Source organism: Mchenga conophoros, linkage group LG17, assembly GCF_057382185.1.
Source record: "Mchenga conophoros isolate Kocher_MC1m ecotype Shallow Benthic linkage group LG17, M_conophoros_male_GT1.1, whole genome shotgun sequence".
NCBI lineage: Eukaryota > Metazoa > Chordata > Actinopteri > Cichliformes > Cichlidae > Mchenga > Mchenga conophoros.
Window position 1 is genome coordinate 9,003,470 of NC_140542.1, and position 27,456 is coordinate 9,030,925.

Genomic DNA, 27,456 nt, shown 5'->3' on the forward strand with positions numbered 1-27,456 from the left:
CACCAAGTTACTGTGGGCACCCGAAGAAACCCATGCAAGCACAGCAAGAACCTGCAAATTATTTACGTCCTTGGACAAATTCAGTTTCTGAAGAATTTTAAAAATGAGTGAAAAAGAGTCAAATTGAAGCAGTTCAGTGCAGTTTTCTCGTTATGTGTTTAGTATGTGTTTCCTTCTTTTTTGGGGGCATAATTTAATGGTACATTATTTAAATAAATGTTTGCGAGCTAGCAGTCCTCTTCATTGTTTTTGTTACTATAAGCTTCTCTTCTTTCAGTATGTGGAGCAGTGCTGAACTGGCAACAAGGAGGTGTATTGTCTGCATGATGCAAGTATGCAATGGTCTGCTGATTAAATTATTTCTCCATAGTGCTGCAAGTGGAAACAAGAAACCCTCGGGAAACATTTAAATGTACAAGAAAAATCCAAACGCTACAGCAATGATGACATAAACAGTGGAAAAAAACTGCATATATGATCCATGCTTCTTCCCGTGGGACATAAAAACTGAAGGGAAAAGTATGTATATTCATTTAATGAATGAGGATCAACCCTTTGAGAGATATTGTCCTTTTTCTTAGGGGTTCACTCGTGGCAGTTATTCACAATTAGGGCGGTCTCTTTCCTCTGTTAAAGGAAAGGGTGATCTGAAAGGAGAATGTATTGGTGCAATGCACACAATCCTAATGATGTGAAATGCCTATCTCTAGCGGTTTTGTGTTGGATAGCACTGAAGCTGCACAATGCAGGGAAAGGCCTCTGCCAGCTGCTCAATGGAGTAACAATGCTCCTCTAGAGAGAGCAGAGCAGAGGAGAGGAGAGGAGAGGAGAGGAGAGGAGAGGAGAGGAGGGAACACAAGCCATTAGTCTCTGCCATCATCATCTTTCCCCCCACTGCCTCTGCCTCCTAGTTTCCTCACCTTCTACTTACCTTTTATCCAGCTCCACATTATCCCTGTATATTATATACCTGTGTCTGTCTTGTTCTTAATCTGTTAATGCTACACTGCGGTGATCTGTGTTGGCAGTTAAATGCCGATGATATGAAACCCACATGATTTCTGTTTGTCTACAGAAAATTGTAGCACAACCTGTTCACTTTTACATGGGAATATTGTTATAATCTTTAAGATTTCTTAGAAGCCAAACACATGCAAGAAAGAACCGTCCCAACTGTGGAAGTGGGGAAAGTGAGACAGATGGAGGCGCAGACAAATCATGCAGCGCAGAAAGAGTTTAATTGCATATACTTATTAAGACAAATGCTAGTGTCTCATTTTTTATGTGACTGCTGTACAAAATGAAAAGAAAATCCATTTAAGAGCTATGAATTGACCTCTTAGTTAAACTTCCCAAAAATCAATATTCAGAATGCTTGGTCAAGCTTTACCATGTGTGTGTGTGTGGCTTGTAGACTGATTCCCTGGGCCAAAGTAGGGCAGGAGAGCCTGGCATTGACTCAGCTTTCTGCATGAGTGACCTGAGGAAACAGTGTGTGTGTGTGTGGGTGGGTGTGCTAGCTGCTGTCAAAGAGGGGGAGGAGCAAAATGAACGCACCAGCGAACGGGAGATGGAGCAAGAGTGGAGTGTAGTAGAGACAGAGAGAGAGAGAAAGAGTTAGCATCTGTTGTTTCTCTGGCAGCTGAGCCGCACTGGACCGATTTTACGCACACATATTTTTTCCCCACTCCACCACACGTTGCTACATACCTACGTAGACACACATTCGCATCTTTCCTCTCCTGCTCTCTCCTGTGCTGCATCCAACGTGGAACGGGCTCCCTCTCTTTCTCTCTATCCTTTTCCTCTCATTCACGTCTCAGGACTCTAAGCTTCAAACCTCGCTCTCCCTGGCTTAGACACTGATCTGAGAGCCCCTGTGACGGTATCACATCGCGGACGGTGTCTGCCAGCAGCCTGTGAGTACAGCAAGAGTGGGAGAAGCGATTTACTTCTTTACATCTCGCCTCTGGTAACAACCTAACAGCTGTTTCTGGGTAACATTGTTGGGAGGCGTTAATGGATAAATGTCTGAGACTCTAACACTGTGTTATCCATCTTGTGGCCACTGATACAGCAGTGACATGTTAGCTTCTGTGTAGATGGCTAGCAAGTTTTGATGCCGATAACTTCTCCCACTTTCAGCACTTCTGTTTTTTTCTGTGCTGTGCTGCTTTTGCTCTTTCACTAAACTGGACTTTAAAGAATGATCAGGATTTCAGCTCCCACTTTAACTGCATCAGCATTAGCTTGGGTCTGAAAACAAAAGAAGATCAGAGCTGCATCCTTGGCAGCACAGGCTTTGTCTTTGCATTCAAGATCAGGAGTTAATAGAACCGATATCTTAGCTGCAGCACAGTCTTTGTTGCATAGATCAGAAAGAAGAGGAAAAGCGTATCTCTGTAGCTTTACAGTAGCTCTGTCTTTGTTTATATTGATTCATAAACTGCTTTCATTCTTTGTTTTACGAACAGATTTTTATTCTGCTGCATTACATCTTTTCTGCTTCTTCTCCCCCTTTGCCTTTTCTCTCCTTTCTGTTCTTCTTTTCCTGCCTCCTTCCCTGACTTTTCTCTCTCTCTTGCTCTTGATCCTGTGTTGTATAGATTCACTTTGTGTTTACAGTCAGTTGCCGAGGATGTGAAAGTTTTTCGTCTGGTCCGTCAAGCTGAAACTGAGAAAAATACATATGTTAATCCACCAATTCGTGAGGGATTACTGCTGATTTCGGTCTAAATCTGAAAAAGCCAGACTGGGGTTGCCAATGAAAAATATGTAAGATTAAAGGAATAAATTAACACATGTATTTCAGCAAAAGGCTCTTGAGTTTCATCTTTTTATGGAAAGATGGAGGCAGATTGCTATTTTCTTTTTTAGATTATTCAAACCTGTCATTTAATGGAGACATCAAATGCTGCAATTCAGTCATCCTCGGAGGGAAATATCCTAATCAGAAACAATATATTACGGCTCTATTTTCTTTTTTCTTGCTTTTTTATCTGTGGAAAAATCAAAAGCTAATTGCAGATCATGTTGCTCGTTTCACGTGGCTTCCAGCTCTTTCAGCGCTGTTTAGTTGTTCGTGTCAGTGTGTCAGTCTAATGAGAGCTTTGTGGGGATATCAGCTCATATCTGGGAAAGAAGAAGCAGGAGACACTGCAGGTTTCGGATCAGCGTGTGTGTGTGTGTGTGTGTGTGTGTGTGTGTGTGTGTGTGTGTGTGTGTGTGTGTTCATGACCGTGTGTACCTAGAGAATGATTGAATTACTCAGGGTTAATTAGATTCTGTAGTCCACAGCAATGGTTCAGATACACACATACGCACACTCACTCACAGGGACATCCTTCAGAGGGGCTTTTTCAGGCTTATTGCCTGCGGCGTTGTCATCCGTGTATTAGTTGAGATATTTTCTGGGAAGCTGTGTGGTGCTAAGCAGAGTAGAAGACAGTCAGGAAGGATTTATTACACATTTCTGCTGCTTGTTCAGCCACTCCGGATCAAAATACTGCCGTTTGCGGCAGCTTGCTAAAGGTTAAAACTATGTACTTTATTGCTAGAGGAAGTGTGTCCAGATATTGTCGAAGCCATCATTGCACATCAGCTGAAATACTTGTGTTTCCACTTTGTGTATACCGCAAAATACTTTAGCTTATAAATAAAGAGGCTGAATGACATTTTAATGGCCACTGAAATATCGGGTGAGACGGTAAAGTGTTTTTGCTGCATCTAGCAGAAGGACACTAAAGCACGAGGCAGCTGTGCTGAGTGTTTGAGCAAATCAGTGCACTTTGCATTGATTGGCCGATCGGTCGGCCTCGCGCAATTTACTTCATGCCATTCAAGGGAGATGAGTATACAATTGTTCCCAGCAATTAAACTAAAAATGCTGTTTGGAAATTCAGCAATGTATTTACGGGTCCGCACAGGTTTACTAAGAAAAACTGCATGCTGTGTAATTGCATTTGCAACTGTGGTGCTGAATGGCGAGGATGTGAGTGCAAACAACTCAGCCGTTTTCCCATCCAATACGTCAATGTCATTTTACTTTGGGCTCCAGTATTGTGTGCCTCTTGCAGATCTGTAACATTTCAGCCAAGGAGTAAATAAAAAGTTAATAACTCCATGAAAACGCTGCACCAGTGATGCTGTGTCACACCACTGCTGAGCGGCCGGAACGTCACTATGTGAAATCGTTGTGCATGTATAATGGAGCTCCTCAGTGCAGACTCACCCATTTTCCACCTACGTCTAGCCCTAATATGTCCCACTGCTCTCTGTGTCAGCACTGGTCTGAGTCACATGAGCTTATGGTATCATTCCAGTTCATCTCCCAAAGAAACTCACTTTAAACATTTTTTGTGGTCAAACTTTACATGAATGATAAGCTGAAGAATGTGTTTAGATCTTTTTATGCGAGGAAAAAAAAGGACAGAATGAGTGTGAAGTGCTGCCCACATCCCAGAGTGGTTCATGCGGGCCTAGGGCTATTTTCCCAGTTTGAGAAACAATTAACCAGTCTGGGTTTAGTGTGCATTATTAAGATTGAGAATTTCAATTTAGTTAGTCTGCTACCTAGAAACATTTGGAAAGGCTGAGTATGATATGGCAAATTAAAAACAATGTCTCGCCACTTGCCAGCCATCTGAAGTTCTCCCGACACATCTTTTAACAGTTATTTCAGAGTGTTATCTTTAATTTCAGTGGTCACTGGGGGCACATGAGCTTGCCTGTTACAAAATGATAAAAACTGCATAAAAAGTTTGCTGACTTTGCTCCAAATTGAGAGCCGTATCTCTCTCTCTTTTAATGTTTCCGTTGGTACTCTAAGCTTAGGCGGTAGAGCAGGTGATCTAATAGTCGGATGGTCGTTCGATCGCTCGCTGCTATGTATGTGTAATGTGTGATAGTGATGTATGTCATCACTTTCACACTCAGATAGCAGCATCCTATCTCAATTCTGAATATAATCGTGGCAAGTTATTAATCTTGGCCTGACAGATCCGGTGGTCTTTGTCCTTTACCTGGACAAGAGACTCTTTTCTTTCTTTCTTCTTTAACATTAAGTTTATTAGAAGTCTTTTTTACCAGTTCAGTCTCTGTCTCTCTTATGGAATATAACATGCATCTTAGTTTTTCATCCCAGCATCTTTTCAGAAAGGTCTGGCTTCCACCTCAGATGCTGTTGCTTCGCTTTCTTCAGTCTCTCTTGTAAAACATCTCTAGGCAAGCATATTTCCTTACGTGGAAAAATCAGGGGCTGTGGCGTTGTCTGGATTAAAAAAGAAGCGTGAAAAATGCATTTTCCACGATTTGATTTAAATTATTTTGCTTCCTTAACATCCACTAAGTGGTAAGAACAGTATTGCGCATGTGTCATGAATCCAACTGTAAGTTTGCAAGTGCACTTATTTCTTTGTATATGTGGCCCTTTAAAAGGATTCAGTTGTTTTCAGTTGCACTGTATGGCACGTTTATCTATTTAGGTCTGAGTCATTTTGCATCTACGTGGAGTTTAAAGCACACTGTGCACGCACGACTGTAAATGTATGTGTTGATGACGATATTAACATGGATCGGGTCTGATGTAACAGGAGTTAACATTCACATCAAACAGACTGTTAGATTATGGCTGTAGAGAATCCGTTGATAACTCAGACTGTGCGTGTGCTTGTCTGGGAGAGCAGTGTGTTTGCAGCTGAGTGGAGTAACTCAGCACAGAGGGAATCCTTTCTGATCTTGAATGCAGGGGAAAAAAAACAAACCCTACTTTCTGTAGTTGTCGTCACAACTCAACTACTTGCTGCCGCCATTTGTAAAAATGTGTTTTTCCAGTTTGTTCTCGCTCTGTTCTTTTCTTTGATGAAAAACATAAACCATATTTTGTTTAAATAAAAAGGTAAGGTTTGTTATCTCAAGCCCAATAGGTCTAACAACGTTACTGTGTGTCTCTTTGTGTGTAGAGTACAGTCGTTTCGAGGCAAAGATCCATGACCTGAGGGAACAGATGATGACCAGCAGTGTCAGCTCCAGCTCCACGTCTCTCCGCTCCACACAGAAGCGCACACTTTACGTCAGGTACAACACAACACACGCGCGCACACACACACAGGGCAGACAGAGGTGACTGATTATCCAGTGTTCATCAATGTGGCACAATCATTCGAGGACCTTATCTCAGCTGTCTACTGTGTGAGGTTATCACATCTGAAATCACAATTAGACGTGTGTGTGGCACAGGGTCACACTCACACATCCACCAGCCTGCCACCTCTGTGAGCGTCCTTCTGTCCTCGTGTCATTCTTGTCCTTGCCCGCCCGATTCCTGGGTTCCGTCTTTAGAGCCCAGAAGCGGTTTCAGCCGGAAACCAGCTCCACTTTTTGATGTCCTTTCTTCACAAGAATCACAGTCTTTGAAATATTGATTAAAACGCTGGGTCGCTGGGTCCACATAAGTCACATTGGAGCTCTTGGAAGATCAATCACATGGAAAGCAAAGACAGGAAAAGCAGCTCTAATGGCAACACTAAATGAGGCTTTAGGAAGACAAGCATTTTCTTTTAGGTTACTTCAGTTAAGCAGAAAAAGCACCAGAGAAGGTGGTCAAAGAACAAATCTGTGGGTATCTATTTGACTTTTGGATTAAAAAAGCGATGCTTTCTCTAATCATGGCAAGAGATGTCAAAGAAAGAGAAGGCACAATCAATCTTTGTGCATTTCAGTAGGCTGTGCCACTGGCTGATTAAAGACCAAGCGTAACATTATAATGAACATCTTCCAGCTGAAATGTCATTGAATGTTGCTCTCTCCTGTATATTTATCATGTCATATCATATTTGTCACTTAGAACAATTCAAGCTTTCAATATTAAAGAGTTTGATCTCAGGATCAGGAAGAAGAACCTTTTAACTGGCACAAAAAAGCAGAACTGTTAAAAAGGTTGGATGGTTTTCATGTTTATAAATGTTTTTCCATGTCTTTCTTAATCTACTAACTCATGTCTGTCAAGTTTTACAATTTTCTTTTGATACAAACAGTAAAATATCCTGCACCTCTGTATTTTTCATGTAATTTTTAGCTCAGTTGGAAAAAAAAAAAGAAACGCAAAATTGAGTGCATTCTAGACGAAAGGAATATCTGACTTGAGCTGTGTGCAAGTGACCTGAAAGGAAAGAGTGGGTGCAGCTGGGATGAATGTCACCTTCAATAACGCACTCTCTCTCCGCCGAACACGCACATTCTGATCAGACGGAGAGAAAGAGCGTTGCGTCAGAGTCTAAACTTGGAGCTACAGGCCAAAGGTCGCAGTCAGCTATCAGGGAGCTGTAGACCAATAAATCAAAAAGATTTATCCCACTGACTGATCGTCTGCTTCATCTGACTGAGAAACAGGCTGATTGATCCCCTTTCTATTTAATTATAAAACCCTTTAAGTTTACTTTTCTCGGTTTTTATTTCATAAACAATTGATTCCTTACAGCAAGATGCTAGAGGACTCTTGATGCTTCTGCCTCAAATCCCCCCTCATTAAAACAAATCCTCATACTGAACTATATATCCAGTGGCTCATTATCAGGAAACATGGCATTGCAGCTGTTTGACATCATGTTTGTTAAATTTTTAAGTAGTTAGCCGCAGGCATGATTATCATTAGCATAAATTAAGCGTGCCCCCATCCACTGTTTTCATTTGGCTCAGGCTAAAAGTGAGGAGAAATGTCCACTGCTCACTTGATTAAATGATTAGAAGCCTGCATTAGAATGTCTTCTACCAGAGTGCACCTAAATTAAATTCTGCTGTGGAGAAAAACTTTTAACTATGTCTGAGGGGACTGGCCACCATCCATTTAGGGGGCTCTTTCTCAACAAAGTTAACACGAATGAAACTGAGAGTCTGCTGCATGTTGCTGCTTTAACGAGGCATCGGCCAAGCAGTGCTTCTTAACATTTCCTAATTATCCTTGAACCCAAAGTACAGATAAGGCTGATGTCATTAATCACGAGTCTGTAAGAGTTTAGTTTTAACCTGATAATAGTGTCGTAAGAAATGACATCACAGTTCACCGTGACATGTGAATGACACAAATCACACTTTCACTGTACAAAACCCCAAAGTTACAGACGTTATATGCATGTTTCCATAAGAATTATCATAATACATATTTTAAGCCACCACCTCGTCAGTGTTAACGGCAATCTTCCCCCAACTCTTTTCAAAATCAGGATCTTTCACGGTTGCAGACAGTAATGTAATAACCCCTCCAACAGCCCACGTAAAGCATAAATCAATGTCGTGCAAGAACTTCCTATATCTGGACACTGCCCAGAAGTGACCAATCAAATTGCACTGTGAGACTGGCAGCTGATTGGTCGAGCTGAGGATGTCGGCGCATGACAGATGGCTTTGTGTGTGCGTGTGGGCTGCTGCCGTGTGTACTTGTGTGTGTATACAGGATCTGTGTGTGCATAAATGTTGTGTGTAAAAGACAGGCTAACCTTTCGTCAGAGGAAATGTCACTGAAACAAAGTGACACACTGTATGTGCAGCTGGGCCTTGCATAAAAGGTGAGCATGTGTCCTCTCCTCCATTCTTCTTCTTTCCTGCCTCATTTTACATTCACACCATTATGGTCTATTTTAAACACAGCCTATGGTTCAGTAGCATTGTAATTGTATATCTCACTGCGGAAAGGCTCAGGGGTTGCTGCAGTAAAAAGATGATGTCCTGTCTTCATTGAAGGTATAGAGTTTATTTTAAATGTCTGAATCCTTCGTTGGCTTTTTTATTGTTTTATTTTTGTATATTAGAAAGATTCTCAGTCAGCTGTCACCTGTCGGTGTCCATATACTATATAAAGATCATTTTATTCTTGCTTTGGTCTGAATGTGTGCACTGAAAAATCAGAGCTGTGTCTGCTGAACTGAGTCCTGCTGCAAGCATTTTAAAATGCTGCAGCAAGTCCTGAAACCGAGTGTTATAGTTTCAAAGTTTAGTTTATTTTATGGCTTTTTTCAACCTAATATAGTGACATTTAATGTTAGAATTCATTTTCTGCTGAAGGCTGTGGGAAGGGGAGTTGTATGGTTGTATATGTTACAAAGCCCTAAGGCAAATTTTGTGTTTTAGGCTGTACAAACGTTGGAATAATGTACGCTCAGGACCAGTTATGCAAATAGTTTTTTACTACCACCCCAGTAACTCCGGTGACCAGACGTTCATATATTTTAAAGTGAATCTCAACATAAGATCTGATTTTTTGTGTCAAAATGGAGAAAGTCAAAAGTATTTCTGATAATCTGAGAGATCTGTGAGTAACATTTAAACATTCAATTCAGTTTTATTTATATAGCTCCAGATCACAGTGAGAGTTGCCTCAAGGAGCTCTGTATTGTAACGCGGAGACAATAATATGAGAGAAAAACAGGAACAATCAGAGGATCATCTATGAGCAAACACTTGGCCACAGTGGGAAGGTAAAACTCCCTTTTAACAGAGGAAACCTCCATCATAAGCAGGCTCAGAGAGGGACGGGTGTTTGCCACGAGCCGTTGGGGGAGAGGGGAGGAAGACAAATACACTGTGGAAGAGAACCAGAGGTTAATAATAACTCGTGATTAAATGCGGAGAATAAACACACGCACAATGAAAACAGGTGAGTGAAGAAGAAACACTCAGGGAGGGTTCAGGCTCACCCGATCTAGCCCTATATGCTTTATCAGAAAGTAAAGTCTAATCTTAAAAGTAGAGATGACGTACCTTTTCTTTTGATGTTTTAAAGAAGAGGGGCCTGAAAGCTGAAGGCTCTGCCCCCTAGTCGACTTTAAAATATCTTAGGAACTACAAATAAGCCAGCACCCTGACAGAAAAGTGTTTTATTGTAGTGATATGGCACTAAGAGGTCTTTAAGTTAAGATGGGGCCTGATTATTCAAGACCTGTATGTGAGGAGGATTTGATTCAGGATTTAACTGGGAACCAATGAAGAGAATCTAATATGTTAGAAATATACTCTTTTTGACCCACTCCCTTGGTGGTCTGGGGCGGCTTGGAGCTGTGGGGAGCTCTGCTGGGTACCAGACGGGTATTGGGCGCCTGGAGCCCTGGGGCCCTGATCTCAGTTCGTACTGGGGTGTTTGGCCTCTGGCAGGGTCAGCTGCCCATCGCCTCTGGGCTTCTGGGACTCCCGCAGATATCACTGAGATCTGTGGCCTTAGGTCTTCCGTAGTCTTGGGGGACTGCGGAAGATTCTGTTCTCCCAGATCCATCTCTGTGTGCCTCCGGCTCCTGGGGGGAGTTGCTGCAGCTTTCCACCCTCATTTTCAAGTGCATTTCATGACAAAGACACACTCACACTCACAATCGACACTCTCGCTTTCTCTCTCACACTCGTACACACACACACACACACACACACACAAACACACACACACACCCCACAAGAAGATTGTTGATTTATGTACCTGTGCATTTTCGAATGTTTGTGCTGCAGGTGTTGTATGTTTGTTTTTCTTACAGATGCGGCAGTTGCCGATGCATTATGCATTTCTATTTGTATTACGCCTTCCACTACACACCCGCCCCCACCCCTTTTTTTTCTCCCCTGACTCTCCTGCCTTAGACATTGTCATACTATATTCCACAAATAATGTAAAACTTGAAATGAAACAAATAGAAATGAAGAAATAAACAGATAAACTCTGAAAAAAGGGGATTATTTAAAAAAACAAACAACAATGTGCTCTCATTCTACTTCCTCAGCATCAACATACAGTGCATGCCTGTTAGGGAACATGACTGAGGCTGTTACATGTGCTGCTGTAATGTCAGTTAGATGGTAAGCTGTTCTCTCTTAGCTTTGTGCTGCAGAATGTTAATGTCTGTTATCACAAGCGTGCAGTTAATGTTGTGTGATGTTGTGTACCGCTAATCTACATGTGAATGGGGGTTTACTTTAATTTGGCTGTTTCGCCTATGACAGCAGTGTCACACAGCCGTTTTCACCTCTGGAAATAATATGCACATGTGCAGTAATTCTATATGAGTATTCATTGGAAAGTTAAACTGCAGTGCTCTTTGGACAAAAGGCTGCTGGCTATGCAAAATCTCTAACACAATGGGTGTGCGTTTCTTTTACAGACTGGTTACAGTAATTCATGTGTGCTTCCCCACTGGACAAATTCCTCAGAGGAATTCAAATGAATGTAATACTGAGAACAGGTCATTGATTTCAGGCACACGGGCACACAATTTAGGCAATAATCGGATTGCTGTACAAAAATAGCATTTACATGTTATGTAATGTTGAAAATGTCCACAGGTTAACACACACACTGTGCTATAATTGCAGTCTGTTAGGTGGCTACATGCTGCAGTAATTAAATGTGTGTCCCTTCCCTCGAGTAATTAGATTTCAAAGGTTCTCATGTACAAATAAACTGAGTGTAATTGATAACCTGTAACTGATTTAACAGAATTATATTTACATAGCTGCGACTTTAATAACTCTGCACACCATCCATCATTGTAACTTGGTGGCTGCAAAATTAGGCGGGATGTGTTTTTTATTGTATGTTATATTTTCTGCTTCTTGTTGCAGCAAATATCCACTAATTTAAAAAAGTACTTTATGTTTACAGCTTGTGATGTTCATCTACCTTGTCATGCCATTTAGAATACCTGACTTTCCTTTGACTTTATGGGAACATATCTAAATATCTCACTGTACAGTAGCTCCCATTACAACAGATCTATAGGCTGCATGTGGTCTACTAAAATCATTTTTTAAACACTTTTGTAGAGTTTCTTCTGATTTTTCCTACAAAGATCAAAATGAGTTCATGCTTATCATAAATATAATAGTGAGTGGTCAGTTTCTATACTTCCATAACCTATCATGACCACAGCTTAGCATTAAAAAATATGACTGCCTGTAAAAATGTTTATACAGAGGTTTATATAATTATACGTCTATAATAAGTGGTTGTCTTGCAGTAAATATCAAGTATCACAGCATCGTGCTACCATCATTGTCACAGGCAACATATTGTGTTTGATGATTACTGTACACAGTTTAAACCGGCTTCAGGTTTAATCTAATCTAATTATCGCTGTCACCAACAGAGCAGCTTAACTAAAGCTTTTGTGCTGTTGCAGCTAATCAGCGTCACCCTGAACACTTTAGTGAATTCACCTGCAATCCTTCTGCCCTGCTCGCAGTCCTGGTAGACAGCGCCTGTTAACATATATTACAGTAATACTAATGCAGGCTGTCAGTTTTTAGCCTCCACCTAAAATTAAAGCACTCAAGTCTTTTCTTTTATCATCTTGATGTATCGTTAAAAAAGCACGAAGTGCTGTGTTTTTGTTCTCTGTTGGCCTGTCTGTGTCTACCTCTCTGTCTAATTTTCTTCTGTTTCTCCTTCTCTGTCTCTGTTCTGTTTTATTGATGAAGGCAGTAGGGACTTTAGGGGATGTTGGCTATTTCAGCTCTACTTCCTTTGCACACACACACACACACACACACACACACACACACACACACACACACACACACACACGCTGGCCTACTTTCCCAGGTCTTTTCCCTCTGGATGGGTTTGCATCTCTGTGGTCACAGAGACGGACTACTGCACACACATACACAGTGACACTCACACAGACAGATGTGCACAACTTCAGACACATACGCGGTGCCATGTGCTCCAAGACAAGGTCATAAATTAGTAATTAAAAAAATAATTTGTTGTGTAGAAAAACAGTTCTCAGCTGTTTTTCATCTTGTATTTATTCCAGCACGTCTTTCTATCTGTTTAGAGAAAAGAAATCTAGTTTCAAACTTCAAAATGAAATGTATATGTCATCAACTAACCTGTCCTCCAGCAGAATGGCTTGTCGCGCTGAAGCTGAGCGTGTAACTGCATGCGTCATTTGTTTTCTGTCCCCCTGCAGGGCCTTGTTTGACTATGATGGAAGTGCTTCAGATCTGAGCGCGCCCAATCAGGCCCTGCCCTTTCATTTTGGGGATATCCTCCACGTGAGCAGCGCCAGCGAAGAGGAGTGGTGGCCCGCCCGTCACCTCAGCCCCCCGCCCCCAAACTGCCCGGAAGTCGGGGTCATCCCCAGCCGCCGGAGGTCAGAGTTCAAAGGGTTTCAGATGGGAGTGGGTGGATGGTTTTATTGATTTTTGTTTTATTAACTAAAGTAGAAGCGTTAAAGTCAAGTCCGCCCATTCCCTCAAATCTAGTTTTGAGTTGTTGCTATCAGCTAAAAATGTTCACATTTGAATCTTTGTTCAATACAAATATTGAATGATAACTTTTACACTTATATTTTCTTTCTGTTCATCTGTTAGAAATCTGAATCTGACTCTTTTCAGAAGGCTTTAAAATGAAGTATTATTAAGTTTTTCACACATACAGATTAAATCAAATGAAAACAGTCCAGACCAGAATGAGCGTCAGTGTGGTCTTCAGTCATTTCATTAGGATGAGGATTATTATAATACAAGTCTGTCCAGGCTTATTGTGATAGGCCACTATACAGCAGACCCTGGAGTCAACCATAAACCTTCACAAAATTAAATTAGAAAACTAAGAAGACTAATAAGAAAACAAACAAATGTGTTCGTCCACAGTGTTTGTTCACATTGGCACCTTTCCATGAGGAATATCAAGGTGGAAGACTGTGTATCTTCTTTTCATGATTTACTAAATGGGTTTTTCTTTTATTTGTTTGTTGTGGCTCAAAATAAAAAAGACAGAGAAAAAAATCTACTTAGTTTCAATGTGTCATCCCATTCTGACTTAATTTGACGCTGGATTTCAGCTCCGTGCTGTTTAAAATACAGACAGCTTGGCAGCTGTTTCCTGGGGACAGCATCCGTGGTCGGAGATTCATTTTCAAATTAGCTTCAGTCTTTACACCAGAGTGTCGTTTTTGTGTTGACTCATATCACTGCGAGCATCATCATTACGAAGAATCTGCTGAATGTAATCCTGTGGTGGAAATATATGCCAACTTTCCTTCCTTCTACCTTCTCCACTTGTTTCGCCCTGGACGAGGTGACAGACAGATGTTAGATTTCTGAGGTGCAAGGAGAAGACAATTTAAGACGAGTCGTTTTACCATCCGTGACACAGAGGGAGGCGATGACCAGGGGCAGAGGGATGTGGAAAGTGATGGGGTGTAAGGAAGGAAAGTGAAGGAGTGTTAGAGAGGAAAGAAGGGATTCAAGGTGGCAAGGAAGAGTAGGAGTGAGTGAAATGAGCAGATTGTCACATATGGGTTTGACAGAGAGGTATTAATAGACTGAGGTGTTAAAGCAGAGGCTTGAGCATTAGGGCTACGTAGATAACTGTGTTATAGTTTAAAAAAACAGCCTAGAAACAGAAGTAATAGAAATTCATATATTACAGGCTGTAGTTTGAAAATTGTTAAAGATGTTAGAATATGTCTGCCAGAGATTTAGATTTTACAATTTATCTGTCTGCAGGATATTAAAAATGATAAGCTGGATTATGCGCTATTAGCATTAGTGTTATGATGAAAGGTAATTATTAAAGTTCAGTCAGTCTTTTAATGTAAGCTGTGTTCAGCCTCTGATATAACTGTATTCAATCATCCCTCCTGCTGCTCTCCTCTCTTCTTTTCCATGGAGGTCTCTTTATTCTACTCCTCTTTAACTTCGACTCCTTTTCCTCTCGTCTGCTGCTTTTCTTCTTTTTTTAATCTTGCTTCTTCTCCTCTTTCTGCTCACCTGCTCTGTTTTTTTCCTCATGCCTTTTTCCGAGGACATTTTTTAGAGATAAAGTTAATTGTAAGCATGCTCTTATAAAGATGTCAGCATTCAAAGAACAGGATAACCCAGAATATATCTTTAGTTATCATTGCGATGTTCTTTTTTATTCACTACGTTATTGCTGGTTTGTCAATGACAGTTGTCGAGCTGTTTACAGACATCAGGGGGCTAAAAGCTGTATTACATAAGACTTTTTACAAAGACACATCTGGCTTTTTTAAATTAAAAAAGAAAGCTAAGCAGCAGAGAAACAGGTCCCAGAGATTCAGCTTATTTGAAATTCTAGAGTTGGATGTGATCGCCAGCAGGAAATGGTCCTGCACAGGAAGTGACAAAGCTAAATTTAAACACAGGAGACAAAAATGTCCCCACAGCAGGAGCAAGTGAAACCTTCACAGGGAGGAAATGCCTTCTACACCCGAGTATGCTGGGGTGTTTCGATGCCGTCTCGGTCTTTTATTCCTTTGCACCTGTTTTAAGGTGATCACAGCCCGTTTAGATTAATGGACACGACCATGCAATCAGCTCTTCGCTGTCAACTTACATAACATCTGGATAAGTGCACAAAATTCCCTCTGCTTCCTCTCAGTGCTATTTTAAACCCCCGTAATCTCATACTGATGCTTAAAGATATACAGTTTCAACATTCCAATAAAGTAAGCTGCAAAATTACTTTTCAGATGAAACAATATTTTGTGGCTTTGTTCGAATCATTCTTTCAGATCCATAACAACCTGAGACACTCGTTGTGACGTTAAATTCGTTTTACAGTTTCAGGGTGTTAATTGAGCTGATTCGCTGTTCATATTTTTTTCATCCTCTCTCTGCATGCCTCCTAACGTTTGCACCTGTCTTTTGCTTTATTCACAGGGCAGAAAAGAAGGAGAGGTCGAGGTTAAAGACAGTCAGAGTGAGCAGGTCTCAGGACAGATCAGTGAGTATGAATGTTTGTCATAAATCTTAAAACTCAAACCAGTTCTCAAACCAGTATACTTTAATTCAAGGTGTTGAACATAACAGTAAAATGTCAAAAGAAGTAAAAAGCAAAGCTTGAGCTCTTTACTGTTTTGAAAAAACATGAAATTAAATGTCTTATTTTAATTTTTTTCTTACTTTGAGCAGTAAGGTGGATATTGTGTTGGTTTAAGAACTGTAGGTCAGATGAAACAAAGCAGTTGGTTGGTTGTTTTCTGACAGTTGGTAGATTGACAGCTGAAGGTAGACACCACCAAAATATGATGGGGTTTTTTTGTTGTTTGTTTTTTAAATGACTAATTGAATCTGATTACAGAGAAGGCACAACGTCAGGCTGTACTTGTGTTAAATATTTTGTGCGCAGGGTAATTGCAGAGAAAGTACGGTTACGCTGTAACCTTGGTTCTCTGAGTGAGAGACTCTCTCCACATATTCCATATGTGGGGGGTCATACCCCGAACTTATGTAACGGAGTGGAGAGATAGTCTCCATATGACAGAGAATGGTTTTCTCTCTAAAGGCTTCAGCAACATTTGAAGCACAAAGAGCAACTTTATCATGCTGTTATAAGGTCACATGTGTGAGCTTAAAATAGTACAGATGTGTAGAGTGTCAGTAAACATCTAAAAGCTATTTTGTGCTCCACTACAGGCAGGCTCAATCGAGAGGCACAACAGCTTGTTATTTCCTCCAGTCGCATCAAACATTTGCTTTTACTCTCACGAGACAACACCTATATCTAGTGGATATAACAATCACAATGATTTTCTGTTGGTAGTGTTGATAGAAGCAGCGTGATGCTATTTTGATGTGATAAAATCCACAAAGAAAGGAGGCTGGGTGTTAAAACAACAAAATTAAAGTCATCTGATTGCCTGCTGTGTTCGAACAACAATCTATGGTTTCTTCAAACCACAGCAATGTTAAACTTGGCATTTTTACCTAAAACCATGACTTTATCGCAAAACTACATGAGGGATTGCTATTCCTGAACTTTACCAAAACTCAATAAGGACTGTTATTGCTCATTTCCAGCTGATTCATTTTATTCCAGGACTTAAAGGAGATTTTCAGAATGCAAAGCAAAAAAAAAAAAGGCTGTAACTAAAGCTGCTTCAGGCTGAGGTCAGCTGTGTCACTATTTAAACCTTTGGTCATGATTAATGCAAACATCTAAAATTTCCAACAGTACACACCTATCGTAGCTATAACAGATAATAAGGGGAAGTGCAACAACAGCTGAAACTGATTGCTGGATTGATTAGTAAATGACAGAGACAATAAAGGTCGCTTTTCAGAGAGAGCTACAGGCAATCATGAGTGCTACTGTTGCTGATATCGATTTAGTTTAACCTTGTGTTATTTGATAGGTTGTCTGTTTATGAACAATGAACAATTTTTCTGGCATCTGGCATTACTTTAATAAAGTTTAAGTTCTTAATTGGCACTAGAATTAAAAAATCTATTCTTTATGGAGCCTTTAAATCGCATTTGATTTGTAGTTCAGTCAGTGACTGGGTTGGCTGCATTGCCCCTGTTAGTGACAGCCACACCACCTGTTAGTAGATAAAGAATTGCAGGGGGAAACCTTAATTCAAAGTCAAACTACAGAGAGAGTGGCAGCTTTCTCTCCATTTTTTAATTAGATATTTGTGACGTAGAAAAGTTTCAGTCTGAGTTCATAGGTGAGGCAACAATGTGACTTTATTGACACTTTACACAGTGTGATGCTGAGCACAGGTTTAACACATGCTGTTGATATCACCGTGTTGTCAGCGCACACTCTCACCCTTCTTCTGTTTTCTTCACACTGTTTGAATCAGCAACGCTGCAATCAGCAGCTCCGTGTGGTGAAGAGATGATAATTAAAAATTGCGAAGCATGCACACACACACACACACACACACACACACACACACACACACACACACACACATACACACACACACACACCCTGCTGCACTAACACTGTAATTATTCTTGCTCTCTAAAACTTTGGGTATATGCGTTCGCAGTAGAGAGCTCAAAGCTTTCAAATAGGCTTCTGTTGATAATAGTCAAGATACTCCTGGAATAATTTTCAATATGATAATTAATTGTGTCTTTACCACCACCCCCTCCCACCCCCACCCCCCTCTCTCTGTCTCTCTCCGTCTCTCTTTGTCTTTGTAGGATCAGGATGATAAAGGTAGGTATTCTCTCTCTCAGCGACACCTGCTGGTCAGCACATATGATTCCACCTTTTCTCAAACCTGACCAGACCTAAACTCTGTTAAGTTTCCAGTTGGAGGAGAAGTAATAGGGTGCAATTAAATATAGAGTTCATTACACACCTAACATACAAAGTCTGGAGCAGTACTCCAAAAACCAGTTGTTCAGTACAAGTCTACCTTAAAGTAAGTCGTCCTTAAAATTTACTTTACAAAGTTAAAAAAAAGTGTCAACTTTGGAATAAGTTATGTTCAGCTAAATGTCCAAATGTGCATTTGCACAGAAGAGGTCTGGATTGTTTTACTTTTATGCATCAAGAAGGCGCATTTAAATGTCCAGTATGAATATTTACAGCAAGTAAAAGCTATTAGAAAATTAATACTGGCATCTGAAATGTGGAACTTGCCCATATTTGATGGTTCTTGATAATAAAGGTTTGTGTTAATTTCCAAAAGCTACAACATTGATAATTTAGTTAGAGTCTATAAATAAGCACAGACAGGCTCCCTCAGAAAAAGTGCAAGACAACTTAAAATATGCATGGTAATCTCCTGAATTTTTTATTCAATTTAATTGCCCATTAAATTGCTCAATCTCTAAACTTTTCTAGCTTCGTCATGAGTTAGCTGTGAAACTATTGCACATCATTTTCTAACCCTCAAACGAGCAGAGCGAACTAAACGGGCTCATTGGAGTCTGTTATGCCTCCTTATAGTTTATAGGGAAATATTTTTTTAAATAGCTCTCTTATCATGACAGATATTTGTAAGATTGTTGGGACTGCTTTTTTAATATTTTACGCTCTTTATCTTATAGTATGAAGCTATTTGAAGTGACTGTTGTTGTGAATTGGTGCTGTACACATTGAATTAGTAAGATAAAATAATCAGCGTTCTAATTCGGTCATGGTTTTCATTATTTTTTTATGCTAAAAAACGAAAATGTACAAACATAATTGAGATATTATTTGTGTTTTACTTATTACATTACAAAATGTCTTTGTTTCAGTAATGCTAGAAAAAACCCCTTTTTTTTCTTTTGTTACTTAAAACACAAATTGCAAAATCAAATCAAAAAAGCAAAATATTAAAAAAATCACTAATTTACACAAATATATATAACACCATGTGTGTACTAGTCTGTGTTTAATTTGCAGATGTAAGGAAAGAAGTCAATTTATACGTAGATATAGATCCTGCTCAAAGGTGCCCTTACAATAGCCCCATTTAATCTGAGACATTGGAAAAACAGTTTTGGAGTAAACCTTAGAAATTGCCCTTTATTATATCAGAAAAAATGCAACTGGTGTACAGTTTGACTGAGTTCTCTGAGCATTGTTGTACTTTTCCTTGTGTATTAAGCAGTAGATGTTATAATTGAGATATTACAGTGAAACACACATATAGAAACTGGATGGATGGAATTCTGTTTTGAAAAGTGAAACTACGACAGTGAATGCAAGTTTGTACATGTGTTTACATATGTGTGTGTGTGTTGTATGTGTGTTCATATATATATGTGTGTGTGTGTGTGTGTTGACTCTGACCTGTCTTGTCCTTCCAGAGCTGGTATACTCTGGCACCAGTGATAATGAGAGTAGTTCCTGTAAGTCTAGCCCCTCCTCTGTCCCCTCTCTCTCTCTCTCTCTCCTAAATGTACTTTTCTTCTTCACTCTGTTCTTGATCTTTTAAACTTTGCCTCTCAGTTCATCACCTGCTTGATGTAGCTGCTGGGCTGTAGGTTTTCCTCTGTGTGTGCTTGTGGGTGTGTCACGCGTAATTGTGTGCTATGGTTTACTTTAGTTTTACGTGCATGTCTTTGTGTGTACAGTTTACATTTCTCTGCTTCTGCAGCCTGCTTTTCCAGAGCTGTTGAAGAACTCTTTTTCCAAAAGTAGAAATCAGGGCGTGATATGTTGTCAAGTGTTGGTCCTTTTAATGTGTCCTTCATTTGTGTTTGTTTAAACAGCCGGTCAGGAGGAGATCCTTCTCACCTACCAGCCTGTCATGCAGCATGAAGGTCAGTGGCTTCCCTTTCCTCCTCGGTTTGTTGTTGTTTTTCATGTGTGTTAGCTTAGCTTATGTAGGTAAATTAAAGTGCTTCTCTACTCAAAACTGTGTTTCAATCTTTATCATTTCTCATTGGAAAGAATTTGTCATTTTGACAGGGAAATTGTGTTGAAAGTGCTCGCTGTGTTTGTTTAGTGTTTACCTGCAAACAGCATTTTTGAAGCGAATCCGAGGCCGTTGCAAAAAAATCTAAAACTTCAAACCATTTAAATCAGTTGATGTAGCTTTAAGAATCAACACATCTTAGACAATGTATTACTAAAGCAGAGTACTTTGTAACATCTTTAAACATGCCTGGGGGAAGTAATTAATTGAGTTTGTAAGAATTCATTATTTTAGAAAAAAAACAGTCGACCGGTAGTTGGAGAACCTTTCTGTAGCTTGCTTAAATCCCACTGAAGCAGCGGTGGGTCAGTCATTACAAACTTCCTAGCTGTATTAAATAAATCATCTGGAGCAAGCTGCATTAAAATTTTTATAGATTTTAGGGTCCTCTTGATGCACGCTTTCCAGTTTTTTTTTCTCTTTTGAGTGAGGTGACTTAAGGTAAAACTGACTGATTTCAGACAGGCAGCGTTAAAGGGCTGGTATAAGTTTTTTAAAACTGTGAATCCTTCAAAGACACTCCAGAGGAGTGGATTTTACACGTTGACGGAACCTGTTTTTTTTTTTTTTTTTTTGTCAATTCTCAGTTAATTACACACGGCCAGTCATCGTGCTTGGACCAATGAAAGATCGGGTTAACGATGACCTCATCTCCGAGTTCCCTGACAAGTTTGGCTCCTGCGTCCCACGTGAGTGCCTTTAGTTCATTATAAATCCCAGTAGAAACCTGCAACAGTTACTGGAGCTTTGCAAACCTTATGACCTTGAGGCAATAAATCAAAATCGCAAAGTCATGCCTAATTTTAATACATTTTTCATGAGCTCAGTGAAGGGTCACGTTTGCCTCATTCAGTTTTTTAGATTAGAAAAAAACTGACAAACATTTTTATGAGACTCCCAAACCCCCAAAAAATGGATGTCCTACCCTGAAGACAGATGAGTCCCTAATGCGACATAATGTTGTGTTTTTGCTTTTTAATCTTAATGTTTTAGGCTAATATGTGCACTAAGGTGCTCATGAGCAGGATACTGCACACTAAGATATTTTATTTCTTTGCCTGAGTCTGTGTAAATTCTGATCTTTAGACACAACACGGCCACGGAGAGACTACGAGGTGGATGGCAGAGATTACCACTTCATGTCCTCCAGAGAGCTCATGGAGCGAGAGATTCAGGAGCACAAGTTCATCGAGGCTGGACAGTATAACAACCATCTGTATGGAACCAGCATACAGTCTGTCAAAGAGGTCGCTGACAAGGTGAGACAGAGACACGATCAATGGGAAAAAGAGAGCGAGGGTATGGGAAGAAAGAATGTCTGACTCCGTGTCTCTCCCACAGGGCAAGCACTGCATACTGGATGTATCAGGGAACGCGATAAAGCGTCTCCAGATGGCAGGCCTCCATCCCATCGCTATCCTCATTAGACCACTCAGTGTCGACAACATTTTGTAAGTGACACAACATAACTGTTCAAAGACAATCTGAGCATCTGTCTTGCACTGTTTTATCATCTGTTCTTTCAAAGCTCAAGTAATCAAATGGAAAGGTTAAAAATATGATAAGTATAGCATCCTATAAGCATCTTATAAGTAAAAACTATCAGCAACATAAACAAAGCCAGTAACATTGTATAACTTCTCTAAATAAGTGCCACAAAAATGTTCTAAGAGACGGTTCAAGGTTGACATGACAAATATTAATTCTCAAAAGTTCTGCTTTTATGTCATACTGATGAAATACCTCTCATGAAGGTACTTTTTTCTCATTTTCCATTAAAAAATGTGTAGCTGCATTTATTAGGGAAAAAACTCAGTGAACTTCATTTTTACCCCTGAGCCGTAGTGAGTTTACTGGACGGCTGATGGGTACTGCTGCCGGTTGACAGTATTTTTATACAATATGCAATAAGTCAAACGCCTCTACAGTGAGAATGTTGCCTATATTATTTTAAATGAGGGCTAAACTTCACTCATTTAACCCTTGTATGGTGTTCGGGTCTGTGAGACCCGTGTTCAGTTTTTTTCAAAAGAAAAATTAAACAATTAATTATTTTTTCACGTGTAAATGTGTTGTGTCTTTCCACTCACTCCACTTGATTATAACTGATTTATTTATAACATTTTATATAAAAGAAAAACGAGAAGCACATTAATTCATAAATGTGATCTAACAAAGGTAAAGGGAAAAAATTAACCATGTTTGCTGTTCATATGGCTTGTAATTGGGATGAAGTAAACATCTGTTGAGTAATTTAACATAAAATTGTTTGATAGTGTTAATTTGGAAAGCCAAAACTCTAGCAGGTCCACCAGACCCATGAACACTGGCTGAGTAACAAAAATATGAACACCACACAAGGGTTAAATAAATGTGAAGCCCAGCTTCTTTTTTGCTTATATGTTCCTTTACTTTTGTTCACTCATCACTTTCCGTTTTCTAAAAGTCACTGAGTCATCTTAACACTGCTGAACTTTACGAAAATATCAGTAGGGCTATTTTTGCATAGGGTCTAATGGGTTTTTTTTTTTACAGAAAAATAACTGTAGTCTCTTTCTGCAGAGAGATGAATAAGCGTCTCAGTGAGGAGCAGGCAAGGAAGGCCTACGACAGAGCTGTGAAACTGGAGCAGGAGTTCACAGAGTACTTCACTGGTGAGTCACCTAAACAAAACACATACCTTTAAATCTCCCCCCTCAAGGTTGTCTCCATGTGCACATCTGGACTGCCTCCAGAGTCACTGCTACTACTAAATCACTGCAGAAATATTTTGCCCTAATAATATCAGGATATTGTGAGTGTATGATAAATACTGTACAGTAAAGTCTCACCTGTGGCGGTTATACACTTTGAAAAGAAAACTGTACACATGAGCTGTATAACTTTGGAAAGTAGGGTAAAACTAACATTTTCCATATCTGCTCAACTTTTTTTGATCAAAGATTAGTATGCTTTGAGGTGTAAGTGAAAATGTGATCAAGTTTATTTTTGTGTTTGAGGAGAATCTGTGGAGGAGGCAGCTTGGAGAAACTGTTAAACATGCAGCAGGGGCAAGCTGTGAACCACACTGGCATATTGTCACCTTTAATGCTGATAAAGTTGTTGGCAAGCTGTGATTTATTCACATATTTACACACATCGAGTAGTTTTAAAGCTAAGCTATTATACATGTGGGATTGTGTTTTTGGTCCATAAAATCTCATTTAGCTCAGGTTTTGATCTTTACCAACACCTGAAGAGAATATTTGGCCATCCATCCATCTACAGTAACTATTTTCTTCCTGTGTGTCACATTATTTGATTTAAACACATCTTTTAATCTTTAATATTTTTCTCTCTCTCTCTTGCAGCAATCGTCCAGGGCTCAACTCTAGAGGAAGTGTATTCGCAGGTGAAGCAAATCATCGAGGAGCAGTCTGGTCCTTACATCTGGGTTCCCACCAAGGAGCGACTCTGAATAAATACCCATATACAACATACTCACTCACACACACACACACACACACACACACACACAAACATCAGCCTCTCTGCACACTTCCTTCTTGTCTAATTTTCTATTATCAGCCTGCTTCCTTGCTCTCTTTTTCTTATGCACGCACATCACTACATTCATTGACACATTTACATAAGCACATTCAGTGGGACGAGGCTGGGACTATCTGGGACTGCTGCTTCCTGAAGTGGGAGGAGCTCATGTCTGTCCAGCAGCCTATTGGTGGATCTTCCTACGGCTCAGTTCCTTAATGTTTAAGGAGGTGGTTTAAATCAAGGCGACATGTACCATTATCTGATTTGATTTCATTATTGTTCTTCTTATTGTTGTTGTCGTTGTTGTTTTCATATTAACGAAGGGTAATGCATTCATGTATGGGTTTGTAATGATTATATTGTCACCAAGAGGCAGATTTTTGCACGCTGTAGCTTTAAGAGCATGTTTTTGGGACAAAATCTTGATCTCCTTCCCTCTCTGTCTGTCTCTCCTCATAGCATCACTCTTGTTTACAGTTTCTTATTCATGTTTTTTCTCAATCCTCAATCCTTTCATTCCCTTTCTTCCTTTGACTATCCACAGACTTTAGATATGAGGTGAAAATCATTATAAAATTTTCAATACGCCGCAGAATTTTGGCATCAAAACAAATACTGTTTAGAGATGTAGCAAGAATATATTAATCATTTAATCTGTAAGCAATGTGTGACATAATAATAATTATATTAAGAAGCAGCAGTTCTCGATCCGATAACAAACGAAGATTAAATTCAAATAAATAAAGTGCAAAGCCCTCTATCAGTAGTTTGCTATTAAAAGGTCAAAAACAAACTGCCTCATATTGATGATGGAGTACGTTTGGAGCTCTGGGCCTGCATTTATCACATTTCTGAGAAATATTTTTAATATAACTCACAGTTCTCCATGGTGAGTAGAGACAAGGTCATATTTATCAGGCAGCTCACTGCAATTTACAGCCAAAGAGTAAACACGATAGAGCAGCTCATAAGGCCATCGAACAACCAATCACCAATCAGAGTCAAGTCATCTGCACTGTTGCTCGTTACTTTTCACAAATTCTTATCTTCAGTAGAAATGTATCGTCTAATTTACAAGATACATAAATACTTTGTCTGGAATACAAAGTACAGATGAAGGGAAAATGGTGAAAATCTTTAAAATGTTCAAATCAGATACAAATAACAGATTATTGTACAAGCTGTAGTTTGTGTAAACACTCCAAAACAACAACATTTAAGTCAGAATAAAACCATAAACTGCTCCAGTTTGTTAGGAGAAATAAAATAAAACTGAATTTAGACATTTTTCTTATTACTTAAGTTCTAAAATTGTACTCGACAGCTCGACAAACAGTGGCCCAGATCGAGTCTGTTTCGTAGAAGCTTTCATCTCAAAGAGGCTTCTCTGCCTTTTCCTTCCACCTCCGCTTCCTTCTCTCTGTCTCATGCCTTCGTGTCTCCTCCTCTGCGCAGTGTGACGTTAGTTACGCACGCCAGCATTAAACAGTGTATCTTCTGCTTCATCATCACTATCATCACGATCGTAATCATCATTGTTACGGCTTTCCTTCTTACCGTAGTTGCACTAATGAGGGCTGGTTTCTTAAAAGCATCTTTACCCTCCCAGTGTTTCCGGTCTGCGCACGTGATGCACGACACACTCGCTTTTCCCTCAGCGATGATTGAGCTGCTTTGAGACGAAGCTGGTCGACGCGGTTTTTTTGGTAAAGGTTAAAAAACACGTCATACTGTCGTTGATGAGTATTTTAGGGGTATCGAGTGTACTCTTCTGGAGAAACTTGCTGTTTGGATTAACCATTTAACTGTAATCCACTTTTTCCCCCGCTGGATTTATAAGTTTAAGCATTGACCCCCCTTTTAAGTTTAAGCCTTTATGTGTGACCTCCGCACTCCATCCATAATTATCCAAGGGTTATATCTTGGAGCCTGTTTTCATTATTTCACAAATGTCTACTTTATGCATTGAAGGATGAAATGTTTGGCTTTTCATTCATTTAGGAGGCCACACAGCACGAGAAGCAAACCTAACCCTGTTAAGCCTGAGCCATTCCTTTCTTTCTGACAAATGAAAAAAGAAAAAAAAAGAGAAATGAATTATCAATACACGAGTTTCAATCTGTATAATTTTTGCTTTATCTGACATTTTTTAGGTTGATGATATTTAAAGAAGTTTTAAAAAACTCACAACTCATGTGTTAAATATGATACAGTTGGCGTTATGGGGTTAAAGCTACTCAGTGGAGTCTGTGACCACGTTAACAGCACATGTAACCTAACAATGGCGACTCTGTTGGTCATGTGAAGCTTGCTTAGTGCATCTGTTACCTGTAGTAGTCTTTTCAGAGGCTTTGCTGCTTGTCGCCAAGGCTCAGCTTAACAACACGTGACTAAACTCTACTTGTACTGAAAACTAAAACGAAAACAACAACAAAAAAAATCATAGCAGTGTTGTTGAGTATATCTGTTTTTTAGCATTGCATCTGCTTTATCGCAAGGGCCATTTAATGCATTCTACTCAGTGGCCTGAAAGGTGCTGTGGAGCAATATTATTTTCACTTTCTTGCAATCCAGGTTGCACCTGTAAAGTTTGTCGCATGACTGCAAAAAATTATTTACACTCTATCCGCCTCATAGATATTTTGTTATTTGGATTAGAGCGTACATTCTTGAGAGCCCTTTGCTACGTAATTGGCGTTGGTGTAATATTTCCAGTTTCTCCAGGGAGCAACATCGCGAGTGCTGAGGTCATGAACGACACTCACCGGAAACACGATGTAACATAATCTCTTGTTTTCCAAACGTAACATTCGAGATCCCAAGATGCTTTTGGCGACGCAGCCCCCACCTGTATGGACCTTGTCAGCCACCCGCTCCCCATCTCCATCCTCCAACCCCGAGGCGACTTCTCCAAGCTGACTGGAGACTGGAGACGTATAGAAAGACTGTTCTGTCAACAGAGTAGCTTTTTATTTCAAATAACAACCAGTTTTTGACCGCATGTGTTTTAAAAGGCTTTAAATGTTTCTCCACAGAATGTTCAGATAGGCCAAATCTGTAATCCTCACTGATTCAGGTCGATCAGTACTGTGTTTGTGTGTTGACAGAACTGGGCTGTCTGTATGACTCTGGCTGTGTGTTTTTAGCCAGGGCACCATGCCACTGTATGTTAGAGTAAAGCACCGATGCAAAGAATCTATTACAGAGATGGAACTATATCTAACATATAATATTTATCCCTGCTCTAACTGCCTATTTTGGTACAAAAAAACATAAATAAAAGTCTTTATTGAGATTTACTGAATTCCTTTTACCTTTAACCTTCTTTTCTTTTTTTTGCATTGTGGAATGTGTATGAATGTGAATATTCTCTTAAAACTGTAATCTAATATAAGTTCCTTTACTCTCACCTCTACTACGAGTTTGTAGTGCTCTCTCTGGATGTCTGATTTGACTCTTCAAGCAGCACAATTGGAAAAAAGTATCATTAGTTCAGGAAAAAAGGGTGCAGATTATATATTGATTATAAATAGGGTCTTGAATGGGTGCAAATATTAATTGTGTTGACAGGTGTTATTAAGAGTTGTTTTTTTTACCATACTTATGCTCAAAAAAAAGGGATGCAGACGGAAATTTCTAAACTCACACTGTCACCGCTTTCTTGAAGGTAATGCTCAACAACAGAGACACACTTATCCAAACACTAGGATTTGTTTTCCAGATGTTTAATATTCAGGTATATTCTATTAATACACATGGTTTGAAAAGCATA

The 27,456-nt window shown here is 39.7% G+C and overlaps 1 protein-coding gene across 7 annotated transcripts in view; it reads left to right on the top strand.

The window, feature by feature from the left end:
* LOC146555046 (discs large homolog 1-like protein) overlaps window positions 1-26,988 on the top strand; it is a 114,747-nt gene extending 87,759 nt beyond the window's left edge. For 6 of the 7 annotated variants that reach the window (XM_085252529.1, XM_085252522.1, XM_085252525.1 and 3 more), the window contains 11 exons: window positions 5,961-6,075; window positions 12,945-13,127; window positions 15,664-15,727; window positions 17,941-17,956; window positions 19,543-19,584; window positions 19,948-19,998; window positions 20,741-20,842; window positions 21,240-21,412; window positions 21,495-21,604; window positions 22,716-22,807; window positions 23,504-26,988. In XM_085252529.1, coding sequence (XP_085108655.1) covers window positions 5,961-6,075; window positions 12,945-13,127; window positions 15,664-15,727; window positions 17,941-17,956; window positions 19,543-19,584; window positions 19,948-19,998; window positions 20,741-20,842; window positions 21,240-21,412; window positions 21,495-21,604; window positions 22,716-22,807; window positions 23,504-23,610 — 1,055 coding nt within the window. In that variant the 3' untranslated portion in view covers window positions 23,611-26,988. The remainder of the gene's footprint in view (window positions 1-5,960; window positions 6,076-12,944; window positions 13,128-15,663; window positions 15,728-17,940; window positions 17,957-19,542; window positions 19,585-19,947; window positions 19,999-20,740; window positions 20,843-21,239; window positions 21,413-21,494; window positions 21,605-22,715; window positions 22,808-23,503) is intronic. The other variant, XM_085252523.1, reaches the window with a different exon arrangement.
* The last annotated feature ends 468 nt before the right edge of the window (window positions 26,989-27,456 follow it).